The 17613-nt window shown below is 36.4% G+C and overlaps 1 protein-coding gene and 1 pseudogene across 2 annotated transcripts; one reads left to right on the forward strand and one right to left on the reverse strand.

Annotated features, from left to right (window-relative positions):
- The first annotated feature begins 300 nt into the window (after positions 1-300).
- LOC108663577 (uncharacterized) lies at positions 301-2120 on the forward strand. The gene is made up of 2 exons (XM_088807351.1): positions 301-1122; positions 1311-2120. Exons 1-2 carry the CDS (start codon positions 301-303, stop codon positions 2118-2120), a joined length of 1632 nt encoding a protein of 543 aa, XP_088663477.1.
- An 8291-nt stretch (positions 2121-10411) lies between these two features.
- LOC108662394 (putative leucine-rich repeat receptor-like serine/threonine-protein kinase At2g24130) lies at positions 10412-14240 on the reverse strand (annotated as a pseudogene). Its single transcript, XR_016027109.1, has 2 exons — positions 11472-14240; positions 10412-10974 (listed from the first exon to the last, which is right to left on the reverse strand). The product of XR_016027109.1 is annotated as a putative leucine-rich repeat receptor-like serine/threonine-protein kinase At2g24130 (transcript).
- Positions 14241-17613: the final 3373 nt, after the last annotated feature.

Genomic DNA, 17613 nt, shown 5'->3' on the forward strand with positions numbered 1-17613 from the left:
ATTTTTCTAGGCTCTTTTAAAGAGTAAGATGTTTTAATATCTTTGGCCTAGCCAACCAAAGTGGGATTTTGGCTATTTTTCACCTTAGTGGGGTTTTCAACCTCGCCACGATTGGTGTTTTTCATAACGCCTAGGCGTCTTTACAACGCTCGGCGTCAGTTTGGTATCAGAGCGGGAGGATTATTATTCGTTGCATAAGTTCAGATTCGCTGTCAAGTTTCGATACTCCCTGTACGAGTAATTTTATTTCTTTATAGTTATATCATCATCTTTTTTTTCTACATCACCAAAAAAAATAAAATGCCGCCAAGATGTCAAAATCGTCAAAGAGATGATCACGAGATTGAGATTGCAGAACTACGTCAGCAAATTCAAGAATTACAAGAGCAACTCGCAAGACGTGATGCTCAAATAAACAATAGCAACTCTAGTGATGAAGAGAATGACACCAACCCGTTTCATCAAAATTTTTCCTCTGATGAAGAAGTACCTATTCGTCGCCTGAGAACTACTGCTACCAGAGATTTGGGAATCAAAGTCGACATTCCTGAGTTTGAAGGAAGATTTCATCCTGATGACTTCCTTGACTGGCTCTACACAATAGAAAGAGTTTTTGAGCTCAAAGATATTCCCGATGAAAAACGTGTGAAGCTTGTGGCAATTAAATTAAAGAAATACGCTTCTATTTGGTGGGAAAATCTCAAAAGGCAACGAAAAAGAGAAGGCCGCAACAAGATCAGAACATGGGATAAGATGCGTCGAGAACTCAAGCGTAAGTTCCTTCCTGAGCATTATCGACAAGAATTTTTTATCAAATTTCATAACTTGAGGCAAAAAACAATGACGGTGGAAGAGTATACAATGGAGTTCGAGCAACTTCACATGAAATGCGATGTCCATGAGCCTGAAGAACAAACTGTAGCTCGTTATCTTAGGGGTCTTAATGTTGGAATTGCAGATGTTGTGCAACTACAACCATATTGGAACCTAAATGATGTCATCAGATTAGCATTAAAGGTTGAGAAACAACAATTACGAAAAAGCTCAATGAGTTCATCTAGACAGAAAGATTCCACTTCAAACCGTGGGAGACAGAGTTCGGCAACCATTCCACCTCCAAAGGTAAACTCTTCCAAACTCTAAATCATAAAGAGACTACTTTTACTCGTACTTCTAATGTCAACAAAAAGTGCTTCAAATGCCAAGGATTTGGACATATTGCTTCTGATTGTCCGAATCGAAGAATTATTTCCTTAGTAGAAGAAGAAGATTATCCGAATTGAGAAAAATTAGAACCAGTCTATGATGAGTATGATGACGAAGAGATAGAAGAAGTTTCTGCTGACCATGGAGAAGCTCTTATTGTTCGTCGTAAGCTTAACACTGCCATGATGACTAAAGATGAAAGTTGGCTTCGTCACAACATATTCTATACAAGGTGCACATCCCAAGGGAAGGTTTGTAATGTCATTATTGATAGTGGAAGCTGTGAAAATGTTATTGCCAACTACATGGTAGAAAAGTTGAAACTTCCAACCGAAGTACATCCTCATCCTTATAAGCTACAATGGCTGAGAAAAGGAAATGAAGTTAAGGTAACAAAGCGCTGTTGTGTTCAATTCTCTATTGGAAATAAGTATGAAGACAAAGTTTGGTGCGATGTTATTCCAATGGACGCATGTCACTTGTTGTTAGGACGCCCATGGCAATATGATCGTCGAGCTCACCATGATGGATACAAAAATACTTATTCCTTCATCAAGGATGGAGTAAAAATTATGCTGACTCCATTAAAGCCAGAAGACCGACCAAAGAGACAAGAGGAAGATAAAGCACTCATCACTGTGCCTAGCTTAAGCAAAGCTTATTGTGAGTCAAACCATTTATGTCTCTTATTAGTCTCTAAGGAGAATAAAGTGTCTTCATCCTTATCCAATGATGGTCAAACAAAATTGATCAACCAAAGTTTGGGAAACTTATCGAGAAGCTTTGTGGACAACCATGCCGTTAACAAGACTACAGTTAAGTATGATTTTCCTATCCCTCGATTGGATGACATGTTCATTGGCTCTAAAGTGTTTTTGAAGATGGATTTGAAGAAAAAAGATCAACAAATTTGAATACGACTTGGAGATGAATGGAAAACAACCTTCAAAACAATGGATGAATTGATCAAATGGTTGGTATGGACTATGACAATATATGGATCCAGACATCAATATGGGGTATGTCTAGGCCTACTCGTCAGAGTCGAGTTTTTCTGACCCGAGGAGAATGACGCAGGAGCGTCAAGGATTGTATTTTATTAAATTTAGTTTTTGCTAATTTAGTTGATTTAGGATTTATTTTCTTTATTTTATTTAAATTAAGATTCTTTTCTTATTTTTATTTTAATACTTTTAAGAATTAGTATTTGATTAGGATAGTCATGTTCTATTTAGGAATAGAACACCTATTTTATTTAAATTTCTTATTAATTATTCTAATTGTATTAGACAACTAGGAGTAGAGTTTTATTAGGATTTGGGCCTATAATACTATAAATAGGACCCTTAGGCTTAGTTACGAGACATTCAGAATTGAGAGTTAATAAATAATATTTTCTTAAGCAGGAGTGCTTATTTCTCTAGGCTCTTTTAAAGAGTAAGAGGTTTTAATATCTTTGGCCTAGCCAACCAAAGTGGGATTGTGGCTATTTTTCACCTTAGTGGGGTTTTCAACCTCGCCACGATTGGTGTTTTTCATAACGCCTAGGCGTCTTTACAACGCCCGGCTTCAGAAACCCATTATGCCAAATTTTCTAGGGGAATATTGGATGCTGATCTTGATGTTTATTTGAGGAATTATCATGAATAATGATGAATTATGAGCCTAAAAAAATAATGGGAATTTTTGGAGCAAAAATATAAATTTTTACCCACTAGGGGTATTTTCGTAATTTGCTATCGAGACTGATAATTTGCACCACACTGAGGGACATTAAGTCAATTTGGGTGCAATTGAGGTATAGAAACTGAAAAAAATTAATTTGGAGTTTAAACGAACGCATATATCGATTTATCGAGTAAAAGATCGAAATAGGCTAACACCGCATTTAGGCAAAAATTTAGACATTTTTGCATTCCATATCAAGCATTAGTAATCTAAATTAGTTTTATTTCAATTTAGTACCAATGTGGTGAATTTCTTGATTTTGTACTATGTTAAGGTGGTGAGTCCTCCGATAAAGACAAGGGAATTGCACCCGAGGACCAATAGTTTGAGTATTTCAAAAATCTCCACTCTAGACACGGTGAGTAACCTTACCATCATTTTAATTATCTAAAGTATGTTTTTATTCGGTTTTGGTGAATTTTATGAAAATGAGTTCAAATGGTAAATTTTTATGTTTTGTAAACAAAATGAGTTTAAATGAAAATATTTTATAAATTGTCTTAAAACGAAAGAACGATTTTGAAAATAGAGTAATTGGAGACCACTGATATGTTGTAAATTTAAAATTGAATTAATGGCTTATGTTATTATATTGACATGACTGACTGGGCTGTGTTTTTTATGAATTGTATGAATTGCTTTATTTTACCCTTGCAGGCTGGGTAGTAATATATTAGCCCTGTCATGCTGTCAAAATTTAATTGTATGGTGGGTTTGACCTGCTGCAGTGGGCTGGATTCTGTGGACTAGCCTATTAGAGGGGCACAGAATCCTGTTATATTTTTACCTCGGTTGGAGAGGCGAGTAGGGTAACTCCCGAGGTATAATTTTTAGAGTTCACTTCACGCCAAACCACCACGTGAAGGGGAACTCGGCCAACGCCAAGGAATGGCTATGTTTTCAAAATAAAAACATGACTTTCTAATATCCTTGGCGGACTCAGTTGGGATAGCCCTCGGCCAAGGTATCCCAGATAACTGAGTATGATAATAATTTTTGGCATGAGCCAAGCTTTTTAAGAAATTCATAAGCCATACTGATTACTTGCTTTAAATAAATTGATTTCATTTGATTGAAATAAGTTGAAGGATGATAAATCACAGTTTGATGAAATGTTTTAATAGTCTCATTTTACTCGACTTTAGATATTTTGAGTGATGTTTGTTTACTCACTGGGATTTTATAATCTCACCACCCTCATTTTCACCCATTTCAGGCTCAGAATAGATTGTAGATAACTGATATCGGCGATGATTACAGTTGAACTTGCCACATCCAAAGATTGTAGGTTCATTTCTTTTGATACTTTTGGTCATTCGTGGGCCCACGTGTCACTGTAAATTAAATTCTATACTTTGGTTATCTGTATTACGATATGTAAGAATTTATTTTGCTTTTACGCTATAAAAATTATTTATGCAGTGTTTTTAAAATATCATTTTATGTGAAAATTGAATGTTTTATTGAATATTTTTATTATATTATGACAGTCATAATTTCATTTTAAACGAATGTTTTAGACATTCAAAATTATTTTTGATTATGAAATATGTGTTTTCCACTTACATACTATATTTTTAGATGATTTTGAGATTTTTGAGATAAATGACTAAAATACCCCTATGAGACGAAAATTATTATTTTATTTGTTTAAGTTGGAAACAGTTTGAAATCTTTTAGAATGTGGTATTTGGAAACAATTACCCACAGGGGAAATGAGAGTTGATATTAAAGCCTTGCGGGGTTTCGGTTGACATTCCGGGTGATGAATGTCGATCAAGACGTCACGACGGTTGTCACGGGCTCGATAGGAGTTCCGGGTCGTGACAGAGTATATATTTACAAAATTTGGGAAATTCTTGAGGAACCTTGGTATCAAACATTAGCTCACTGTTACTTACAATCCCCTTCAGAATGGAACTGCAAAAAGAAAAAATAAAACTCTTATGGAAATGGCTAAATGCATGTTGTTTCAAATGACTTTACTTAGAAAATTATGGGCAAAAACAGTAAACACTGCTAATTATACTTTGAATTTGACTTATACGTAACCTCCAAGATTTTCTATGAAATGTGGTACAACCAAAAACCTTCAGTTTCTCATTTTAGAGTGTTTGGTTGTGTCTGTTTTGTTAAAATTGCAAATGAAAATAAATCCAAATTGGATGCCAAGTCACTGCAGGTTATTTTATTGGGCTACGATGATATTTCTAAAAGATATAGACTACTGGATGTCAAAATTGAGAAGTTTCTTATTGGTAAAGATGTTGTGTTTGATGAAGGACAAAAAGTGGAATTGGAAAAAAAGTACTGTTGAAGCTACAAATCAAGTCAGAGTTGCTGGTTAGATTGAACAATTTGAAGGTTATGAATCAGAGGATATAGAAGATGAAAATCTAATTGTACGAGATATAAGAACCTTGGTTGATGTTTATAGTAGGTGTAATGTAGCAGTCGTTGAACCTATTAGCTTTGTAGAAGCATACAAGCACAAAAACTAGAGGGAAGCCATGGATGCTGAAATCAATATGATCAAGGAGAATAAGACTTGGATCCTTGTTGACAAACTTGCTGTAGAATGTGATTGGTGTCAAATGGGTTTTCAAGACCAAATTGAATCTTAATGGATTAATAAACAAGTTTAAAGCAAGGTTGGCGGTTAAAGGGTGTGCACAAGTCTATGGCGTAGATTATCTTGAAACTTTTGCTCCAGTTGTCAAACATGACACTATAAGGATGTTTGTGCATTATTTGCCAAAGAAGGATGGAGAATCTATCACTTGGACATTAAATCAGCTTTTCTCAATGGTTTTTTGTCTGAGGATACACACATTGAGCAACTAGAGGGTTATAAAGAAAATGACTTAGAAGGAAAGGTATGCAAATTGATTAAGGCTCTGTATGAACTTAAACAGGATCCAAGAGCTTGGTATAAGAGAATGGATGAACACTTGAGAAGTCAAGGCTTTGATAGAAGCTTTAATGAACCTACTCTTTATGTCAAGAAATTAGATGTCTTAGTTATGCTTATTATAGCCTTTTATGTTGATGACATACTCATAACAGGGCTTGATCAGTCTTTTCCCAAGCATTCAAAGATCAGATGGTGAAGGTGTTTGAAATGACTAACCTAGGACAGATGACCTATTTCCTGGGAGTGGAATTTATATAAATGATCGACCAAATCATCTAACAAAATATGCCAAAGATTTGTTAAAAAGCTTCAAAATGAAGTTGCACCCGATCATTTGTCTCATTGGTTGGTGCATAATCCCTCTGCCTAAAGAGTAGGGTTCGAATCTTGTCACGACCCAAATTTCGAGCCATGACCGGTGCATGGGCCTACTGGACGTAGTCCACTAAGCCCAAGCAAGCCTACTTATATTACTTGTTTATCATTCCATCCCACGAGTTACTAAAGTCATAATTCAAAATCTCAATTCGAAATGATGAAAACCATTGCTAACTCGTACTGTCATTACTCATTAAAATATACACATATTGTCTACAGTATGTATTCTAATAATCAACATCAGATTTGTCTATACATGTCAAAAGGAGACTTAATGTCCAGCGGAGAAACTCGATGAATGTACAATTACTGAATGCTGAGACACCTACCAATAGTCGAGTCTACAAAGGCACCTCGACCTAGTTACCAACTGCCTCCTGATATGAAAACATGAAGTTGAAAACGGTGAGTATAAACCTAGTGAGTGAATAAGAAAGGGAACAAGCGATAGTAAGGAAGGATTTAAAAATCATGATGCACTTATTTCAAAACAATGCAATTTAATTTAGTGCTTATCACAACCCCTCGGGAATACCCCTACCATTAAATCACTTAATGTAAAGGGTCCATACTCAACTATGGTACCAAAGAAGTGGAAAAGAGCGTAGCAATCGATCAAGATACTAAGCGAAACAGAAATGTTTTTTGCTGTAGCGAGATTCAAGCCATAAAACACAAACTTTCTCGCTGCAGCGAGAACCATGTCTGGTGAAACCCTCGAAACCCAAGAGTTTCTCACTGCAGCGAGATTCATTCTCGCTGCAGCGATAAAAAGGGCACCAGCAAAAATTCCCCATTTCCTCAAGAAAAGGCCATCTTGTTGAAATGACAAAAACAACATAAAACATATATAATTTCCCAAAATTCAACATGTCAAGTTTCACATGCATTTCAATCATAGGCCATATTCATAAGCTTTTATTTCATAAACATAGATATACATGATTACATAGATAACCACCAATATCACCATCATCACACCCAAGTCATGTGCATCCCCCCACATTGTGCACAATCAGTGCCATCATGTACATCCCCCCACATTTTTCACAGTTAGTGCCATCATGTACATCCCCCCACATCGTGCACACGGGCACTATCATCATCCACCTCCCTCACCACGCCATCACCAGCATGTGCATCCCCCCACATCGTGCACACACACGGTTATAATCATCACACAATATCAACCATCATGCACAATATATATATCTATATATATATACCAACATAATGTAGTAATGCAAGAATCCATAACAACCACATGTCACAACATAAAGTCAATTATCAAAGGCTTGTTCCCAAGGCACTTGTTTTTAAGAAAAGTTGTATAAAATCATTCAAATGCTTTATACAAAACAATCATATTCCCAAAACGATTTTAAAATGCAGTTCACTCACCGGTCTTATTTGAGCCTTTAGCCGATCCTAACTTCCCTAATTGTCCAAATGGGATGATGGGGCTTCGTTGGAACCTATCATCACATTAGCATCATCAATTTGTTAATTCACATACTTATAAAGTCTAAAGCTTTCTCTTAGCTAGCTTTCAATTACCATTTAAATGGCTATCTATTTTCACTATCCTAATCACTCTAAAATGAGTGGATAACCTCAACTACAAACATTCACAATTCCCTAAAATATCTACCTGCACATGTTATCCATAATTTTCGTAATTAAAATAAATCATACTTATAGGTATATATTTATGAAAATTTTAAAATTGACACCCCCTACTCACCTTGGTAGCTTGAAACTTTGAAATTCTTTCCAATAAATTTTTCAAGCTATTATGAGAACTTTCTCTCTCTAAACACCTAGCTAGTGAGAGAAAGTATGAAAGTGAGATTTTTCAAGGGTTTTAAAGTGAGAGAGTGAAAGAGAATAAGGATTTCATGAAAAGGTGCACCGAGGCATGAAAATTGGAGCTAGAGAGAGAAAGTTATGAAGTTTCATACCATGCTTCCATGGAGGGGGAAACAAATGTGAGATGGAAGAAGGAAGAAGAAGAAGTTGCTGGAAGGAGAAGATATTTATAGCTCAAACTTATCCAATTCCTTTATAAATTACGAAAATGCCCTTTAGCAAGTTAACTTGTTCTTCTCCAATCCTTTGTGCAATCTTTTTATTCTTTTGACACTGGGATAAGGTCCACAGTGATCTAAACTACTCGAGTTTACGAAAACTTAAAATTTTTACTCAGGGTGCAAAATGACCATTTTACCCTTTTTGTTTCCACCGTTTTAATTTAGTCCTCCCAGCACTCATTTAACTCTAATTTCCTTATATTACCTTCTTTTACCCATGTACAAACAAAGTATGAAGTTTGTATACCAACGCGGTGTCTCCATAATATTTAAAATATTTATTTGCTCGCGCTATCTTTACTTAATAAAGACACGCGACCCCATTAACGTCATTTTTTCTCCAAAATTCTCTCATTCTTCTTCTCCCCCACTTAGATTGACCATATACTTATTCTTCATGAAAAATTTTGACACTGAATAAAATATTTTAATATTATTTTATTAATAAAATATTATTTTATTACAAAAATTTCCTCTTGTCTCCTTGGCACTCAAAATACCTTATTATGTCTCAATTGACTTCCGAATCACTTTTTATTCCACAAATTCTATTTCGATAAAAATATTATTATTTTATTATTATTTTTTCGCATGCGAAATATTTTATCCCAAACAATTCCTTAGGCCTACTTGGACCTTAATAACATTAAAAAACTACTTTTAGAGGCTCATCAAGGGAAATAACGAAATTATCCCTGATTCGTGTTATTGCATCTACTTCTAGTTACGGATCTCTAGAGGTTGAGGTCTCACAAATCCCCTCTTCCCCGATTATATATATAAAAAAAAAGGCTTCAAAATGAAGTCCTGTAAGTCAATGCCTACTCCTTTATCCTCTGGAAATAAATTGAAGAAAGAAGAAGGTGCTGCTGAAGCAAATGAACTAGTGTTCAAAAGCTTAATTAGATATCTCTTGTATAATTGGTCGACCAGATATTATGTTTGCAACCAGTTTACTTTCAAGGTTCATGCAAGCACCCTCTGAATGACATTATACAACAGCCAAAAGAATACTAAGGTATGTCAAAGGCATTGTATGTTTTGGCTTGAGATTTATGAAGATTGAAAGCTGTGAGTTGCAGGGATTTAGTGACAGTGACTGGGCTGATTCAGTTGAGGATTCTAAAAGCACTAGTGGGTTATGTTTCTCATTCGAGAGTGGACTGTTTTTTTGGAACTCTAAAAAGCAGGATGTTGTAACTCAATCAACTGTAGAACTTGAATACATAGCTACTGCAGTTGCTGCAAATCACAATAAGTGGCTTAGAAAAATTTCATCGGACTTGGGGCTCAAACATTTGGAAGGTACTACGCTAAATGTCGACAACAAATCTGCTATTGCTATAGCAAAAAACCCTGTTGAACATGGTCGAACCAAGCATATAAAGGTGAAATACCATGCCTTAAGGGAAGCAGTAAAAAAGAGTGAAATTGTTCTACAGTTTTGCGCAACAGAAGACTAAGTAGCAAATATCTTCACCAAAAGTCTAAATAGAGAGAGGTTTGAGTTTCTCACATCAAGTCTATGTATTTACCAGATTCCAGATCAAGAAGGAGTGTTGGATGATTGATCTGAAATCAGTAGAAGTTTGGCGGGGAGCAACTGAAGTTTAAAGGAAGATGAAGACTGAGGAACAAGAAACGTCAACGTTTTAACTGTACTCTTTTAGCAAGCTGGTGAAACGCAAGCAGGGGAAACTGGTATGCTTACTTCAATGGAATCTGTTTAGTTATACGACATTGCTATATGTAGTTTTCTAATGTTTCGTTTTAATGTGTCTTAACTACCTTGTTGTTTTACTTTCATTTCATTTACTTCTTGTGTCGTTTTGGTTATTGTAAGGCTTTTAAGCCACGTTTTTCTTAGTATTCTTGTAGCCGTTGCTAGAACTGAAATCTATATCTGGATTTCTGTGCTAAGCCAATGTTTTAGGAGGTTTTGCTACTCTCGAGGTTACATTTAAGAGCCCGAGTCATTTTCTGTTTATTTTGAGCTAATACATAAGCTGATGATAAATGATATAGAAATTACTTTTTGCCTATCTCTTAAAAACTTCTTTCTCTGTTCTTCGTATCTTTAATTTTTCCAGAAACATTTATTTTAGATTCAGATCTACCACAAGACTCACCTTGGGCTTCTTTAGATCTCTGCGGTTATTTTTCAAATTTTGTTCAATCATATGGATTGTAAATCTAGTTTATCTGCAAAATAAAACGAATTCCTAGAGACATCATTGAAAAGCCGTTAGTCATCACCTAGAGTGGAAGAAGAAATTCCTAGAGATGAGGCGAATGCCGCAGTAGTATCCCCACTACGGTATCTTTTAAGACGGTCCAGGTCATCAGCAGCATCAAGCATCGTAGGCCTAATAGAGCGAGTTTCCTGAGTGCGAAGAATACCCAATTCAATCATTTCTCTAATTGCAACTTCCCACATCCTTGTCACTTCAGGGGACTGATCTCTTGAAGCTCTGATCAAAGATGAGTCAACCACTTTTTCTACCCTTCCAGGGTAGTGACTCTTCACCCATCTGTGCAAGCTTAAACCAACAACAAACATTTCATCAGTTGGTCATGTTCTGGTCACCATCTCAAGAACTAAAACTCCAAAGCTCTATACATCTGCCCTGATAGATGTTTTGGATCCAAATCCATACTCTGCAGTATACAATTGAATGAGTTACATGTATTAGTTTGAATTTAAGGAACCATTTTTTTATAAAAAAGGAAAAAAGAGAACCTCCCTGAAAGGACTGAAACAATTTTCTACTTTTTAAAAAAGAAAGTACAATGTCTGCAATACCTCTGATACCGATATGTGAAACATGTAGAAAAATGATAATTGGACACGCTAACAACGCTTATGTATGGTGGAGTGTGCTATTTTGATGTTTTTCTTGTAGTTTTATGATGAAATGGTTTGAAATTTGGGATGAAGATATGATTTGTTTAGATTTCTAGAAATATAAACTTGGTTCATGCAGGAGAATAGAGATGATGATGCTTTGACCTTACACAAACTGATCTCGTTGACTATTTCTCAGTTTACCTTTTGTGAATATCACGTTAAGTTTTGAAAAAAAGATCATCTTCTGCCATTGTTTATTTTGGTTTATTCTAACGTCTAGTCTGGAGACAAAAGGAGGAATCAATACCTGGTGCAATGTAACCGATGGATCCATATAACATATTTGCAGTAGAATTTCCCATGTTTCAATAGCCCCAGCTCCATTACCAGCTCCTACTGTCATTACCACAATTGCAATCCCAATGTCCGAAACAAGTGCTGTTATGTCATCATTTAGAAGAACATTGCTGGGCTTTAGATCACAGTGTATGACTCTAACGGTAGAATGGTGATGCAGATAGGCCATCCCCTCAGCAATGTCACTGCAAATGCTCACTCCCTGAATTAGACTTAAATCTGAGGAGCCTGAACCCAAACCTGACTTAGAATGTGGATAGAGACGGCTCTCCAAGCTTCCATTCGCCATATAAGGAAGAACCAAAGCCTTGAAATCGGGTAAACTACATGCTGTTATAATCCGAATGAGGTTTCTGTGCCTAATCCTCTTCAGAACTTAACATTCTCTGTTGAAACTTTTTGTTGAATTTCCAGTCTGCAAATGTAACACCTTTACAGCAATGCTTGTCCCATCTTGAAGAACTCCTCTGTAAACACGTCCATAGCTACCTATTCCAATTAATTTGTGGTCATCAAATCCTCCAGTGGCCTCTGACAGTTCTCTATAAGTGATTCTGGAGAAGTTGTGCATAATTTCTGGTGTGGTGGCTTTCTTGATCTTGCAGTTTTCCTCGAAGAAACCATTAGTTAACACGGCGGATTCCAATCATAAAGCATACTGCAGATAAGAGCGCTGACACAACTATGACTATGATAAAAATAATCAAGAACATATGTGATCGAAACCAGTGTTTATTTCGAGGACAAATGGGTGTACTTGAAGGTGCTCCACATAGACGTGGATTGCCTAAAAATGACATAGTTGTTGCTGAATTGAAGATGCCACCAGAGGGAATCATTCCTTCAAAGTTGTTAAAAGAAAGATTCAGAAATGTGAGATTAATTTTGCTCAGCCTCTTTGGTATCATTCCAGATATTTTGTTGCTCGACACATCAAACGACTCGAGGTTCCTCAGATCACCTAGGGAATCTGGAAGCTGCCCTTCAAGAGCATTGTGAGAGAAATTTATCCTCTGCACTGACGTACAGCTTGATATCTGGGGGAAGATATTCCCACTAAGGTTGTTAGATGAAAGATCCATTTCTTCAACTTTGTCCAGCTTGATAATCTCAATTGGTAAAGGCCCTTCAAGAAGATTTTGTGAAAACTTTATAAATATTCTGATTTCACGTAGCTCTGATATTTCCCGAGGGATTCTCCCTGTTAATTTATTGCAGGACAGATCAAACCTGTACAGGCTTGTGCATTTTAGTAGTTTTGGTGGTATTGGTCCTGAAAGGAGGTTGTTATTGAGAAACAAAGAATTAAGTAGAGGCAAATCACCAAGGCTGCCCGGAATTTCTCCATGAAAGTTGTTGTTTGATAGATCGAGCAGACCAAGATGAAGGAGTTTCTCTAATTCTACTGGAATTGTAATGTTGAAAAAGTTGTGGGACAAAACAAGCTGTTCCAACTTCGACAATTGGCTGAACTCTTCTGAAATTGCCCCGTTTAGAAGATTGGATGTCAAATTCAGCATTGAAAGACTCGAAAGATTTCCTATTTCTGGAGGGATGGATCCGAAGATGCGATTTTCTTGCAATTCTAGACGCTGTAGAGTAGGATGGCCAATGGAGCTAGGCAATCTTCCTCCAAGGCCCATGCCAGCCAATTCAAGCTCCTTCAAATGAGTGCAATTTCGCAATGTAGCGAAGAACGGATAGAGATTGGTGTTGTTATCATGACTGATCATTTTGTTATATGATAAATGAAGAAAGAGAAGTGTAGGCAGGTTCGGTACTAAGTCCGAAGGTAGTTGCCCAGATAGAAGATTGTACTCCACATCTAGATTATACAGTGAAGTATTGGTTAAGGAGGCAGGAAGTTGTTCTGTAAATTGATTGTTGTATAAATTGAGGATCCATAAATTTGGACAATTTCCGATTTCTGCTGGAATTTGACCTGTGAAGAAGTTTAAAGAGAGATCTATAACTTTTAACTGAGTGCAGGTGGAGAAAAAAGAGGGCGGCAGGGGGCCTGTCAAGTTGTTCTTTTGAACAGAAAATAAAGTGAGGTTGGTCAGGAGGGCGAAACTGTTTGGTATCGGACCATTTAAGTTATTGCTATCTAGTATGAGATTACGGAGGTGTTGGAGGCAGGAAAGTTGATGTGGAATGGTGCCGAAGAAGTGATTTTCGAAAAGGTTTAAGACTCGAAGGCCAGTGAGATTCGAAATGAAGGGCGAAATCTTTCCCACAAGTCCAAAGCTAGACAGGTTGATTTGTGACACACGGTGGTGGCGCTTGTCACATGCGACACCAGTGAAGTTGCAAACAGGAACAGCCTTTTCCCAGTTGGAAAGTGTGGATTTTGGATCAAATATTAATGACATCTTGAATTCCAGAAGCGCAGCCTTGTCGTTGAGCAAAGAATGGTGGCGGTGATGATGATAAGCTGAATCCGCATTGCCAGATACAGACACCGAACGTCGGAGTAGAAGAATAAAAAATAATCGAATGAATGCCATGATGAATATATTGCCGCTGCCTAAAAGGGAAGTGCATAAGAAACTACCCTTTGTGAGAGTCACCTCTTTTTCTTCTCCTACCTTCATCTTGCTTCATAATAGTAACAACAATAATAATATAATAAAAGTTGGGGATTTGTGAAGTTGCAACAGAGAGAGAGAGAGAGAGAGAGAGAGAGAGAGAGAAGAGAGTATGATTTCTTTTGAAGTGGTTCACGTGGAGGTGGGAAGAGATTTTTAGTGAGGGAAATTTCAATAGGGATAATGATTTATAGGTGGACTAACATGCTTTTCCGAACTTTCTCGTTATAGCTGGTAGGGATTTGGAACATTGAGTAGATTTTCAACCCACGGGATAGCCATTGAAAGGGCAGAAAAAAATTGCTACAAATGTAATCGATTTGATTGCTTTCTTACTTTAGTAGGACATCAAGCAAATTAAATCTAAGCTAATGGAATATCATGTCATAGAAGCACTGGATATGCTTTCTTATTTTCAGTGGTGAATATAAGTTTTCCTTTGTCTCTTAAAAGGAAAAGGGTTGACATTTTTTAGTGATTAAAAGTGCAAATTACTTGATTAAATCCTTGTGAAACATGGGAAAAATTTTGCTGGGAATTGAGAATTTCCTTGTGTCCTTGCATCATTCAGCAGCAAAATCATGGGTTACTTTTAGTTTGGAGAACTTGCCAACCTCCTGTATTTACGGGGGGAAAATTGCTGCTTGCTAACTTATGCAGAAACAGTTTGGGATTATGCAACCAATTCTGTCTCAACAGTGAAATAACTGTTGTCCTCTTCATAATTAGCTTCAATCTTTAACAAACGACTTTTTGTAAACCATTTAAAGTAGTAGCATAAGTTTTAACCATGTTACTAATAGAATCTAGTGTTAAAAAGTCACAACAAAATCTTAATAGATTTTCTTTTTTAAAAGATAAAAATAAGAGGAAATTGTGAAAAATGACCTTCATAGTAAGGTGACTTCAAAAATGACCGTTTCTATAATTTTAACTGTTTTTAATCAATATTTGACACGACTTGACAAGAATACCCTTTAATCCAATTAATCCAAATGAAGACGCGTCTTAGTTTCTTTCTTTCTGCTCTCTCGGCATTCAGCTTAAAATTCCAAAATTAAATCTCGATTTAGATTTAGCTATCCTTTCGTCCAGCTCTCCAACGCCATCGAGGTCTATATCGACAGCCAACTTTCTCACGATCCCAAAATGCAGAGATGACATTAAGGTATTTGTTATGGGTTCTTGCATTTATTTAAGGTTATTCATAAAAGGAAAAAGTTGGTGGGTAAATTATATGAGTTTGGAAACTTAAATCTGGGTGGGGGTAGCGAAATCAATCAGTTTATAGGCGATGTGTGAATATTTGTTAGGCATTGAGTCACTGGATATTAGGGTGTGTGATTGGATATGAGGGTGTGTGACTGGATATTAGGAATCGTTACCTGTTTATTTGGCATTAGGTGCCTGAATATTTGTTGAGTATTGCGTGAGTTCTTTATAGGCATTACGTGACTGAATATATGTTGAGCGTTGCGTGACAAGTAATACATGACTGAATATTGTCTGACTGAATATTTGTTGAGTATTGCGTGAGTTCTTTATAGGCATTACGTGACTGAATATTTGGTAGCGTTGTGTGACAGGAGTTACGTGACTGAATATTACGTGACTGAATATTTGTTGAGCATTGTGTGACCTATTTGTAGGCATTGCGTGACTTTAGCTACCTAATGCTGAAGGTGATTCTCTACTGATTATCTTCAATAACCTAATAAGCTCTAATGTAATTCTTGAAGTTTATATATAATTTCAGACTTGTATAGTAGCAATAGTATTAGATTTTGGTTGGTCTACCATGATGCCTAAATTAAGAAAAAAAGAAGAAGAGAAAAGAGGAAACGATAACGAATTTCTTGGAAAAGATAAAAGAGATAACATTAAAATCCTTTTTGATTAGTGAAAAAGAGAGAAAACCTTTAAATTGCTTTTTATTAAGAATTTCTTGAAAAATGATGTTTGGCCTGACTTTTGCTTTTAAGAGGTAGATAAGATGAAAGGGCAGGTCGAACAGGTACTTAATAACCAATTCATCCCTCATTCATTGCACTAATGTGGTTGTAGAAAACGAAGAGTCAACTTTCATGCCTATAAATAAAGGGAACCATTAACCATTTGAATCAAATTCAATTATCTTAATCAATCTCAAATAATTGAAAAATGACCTCTAGAGATCCAAGAGTCGAGAAGGGGAAAGAGGCAGCCTCTGAAGAGGAGGAGGCGCCTTTGAGTGTGAGGGACCAGTTGCACATATTCCAACAGGAGATGCAAGTCCTCATCGACAACTTGATGCAAAAGACTTTTGACCTAGAGGCTGCCATCCTGAGCAACGAAAAGATTCTCTTCGAGATAGAGTTCAAAGTAGATGAACTTATGAAGAAATGAACTACGGTTCATTTTTTTTGTATCATCTCCTTGTATTTTCAGGGGGATCTTTTTAATAAAATTTGAATAAAATTTATAGCAATTTTTATTTTCATTGAGCACATATTTTGTTGAGTTATTTTCTTCGTTTAAATTATATTATGCTGAATTACTTCGTGAGTGGATGTTAGGCATTGGGTGACCTATTATTAGGTATTAAGAGAGTGGGTTATACGCGGTGCTTGAATTATGCAATGCATATATTCTGTTGAGACATTACGTGAGTGGTTTGTATGTATATGGAATAGAGTACCTATAGTGACGTGTTGTTATGTATTGCGTGACGTTGGGCCAGTACGTGACTGTTTAAGTTGGCATGACGTTAGTAGATATTAGACATCGATTGACTTATTTTTAGGTATTGTGAGACTGGTGGTGTGTGACTTGTGCAATTCACCTTTTGTTTAGAGGCTTATTATTCATTGAGTGACTTATTCTTAGGTGTTGCAAGCCTAACGGTGCGTGACTGACTTGTACAATTCATGTGTTATTTTGAGGCTTTTGTTCAGTAGTTTTTTAGGCAGTGCGTGACTGGTTTTTATATATTATGTTATTGTAGCGAGAGTGGTGGCGCGTGACTTGTGCAATTCATGTGTTGTTTTGAGGCTTTTGTTTAGTAGTTTTTAGATACTGCGTGACTTTTTTTTATATATTGCGTTACCTGTTGTAGCGAGAGTGGTGGCACGTGACTTGTGCAATTCATGTGTTGTTTTAAGGCTTTTGTTTAGTAGTTTTTAAGGTTTGTGTGACTGGTTTTTATATATTGCGTTACCTATTATAGTGAGAGTGGTGGCGCGTGACTTATGCAATTCATGTGTTATTTTGAGGCTTTTGTTCAGTAGTTTTTTAGGCTTGCGTGACTGGTTTTTATATATTGCGTTACCTGTTCTAGCGTGAGTGGTGGCGCATGGCTTATGCAATTCATGTGTTGTTTTGAGGCTTTTGTTCAGTAGTTTTTTAGGCTTACGTGATTGGTTTTTATATATTGCGTTACTTGTTCTAGCGTGAGTGTTGGCGCATGACTTGTGCAATTCATGTGTTGTTTTGAGGCTTTTGTTCATTAGGTTTTTAGGCTTGCGT

Source organism: Theobroma cacao, chromosome 6, assembly GCF_053813885.1.
Source record: "Theobroma cacao isolate CCN51 chromosome 6, ASM5381388v1, whole genome shotgun sequence".
Classification (NCBI taxonomy): domain Eukaryota; kingdom Viridiplantae; phylum Streptophyta; class Magnoliopsida; order Malvales; family Malvaceae; genus Theobroma; species Theobroma cacao.

Excerpts from the sequence above, each read along its gene's own strand:
- LOC108663577 (XM_088807351.1), top strand. The coding sequence starts at position 301 with ATGCCGCCAAGATGTCAAAATCGTCAAAGAGATGATCACGAGATTGAG. Across the intron at positions 1,123-1,310 it reads CAACCATTCCACCTCCAAAG|TATGATGACGAAGAGATAGA; the intron begins GTAAACTCTTCC and ends GTCTATGATGAG.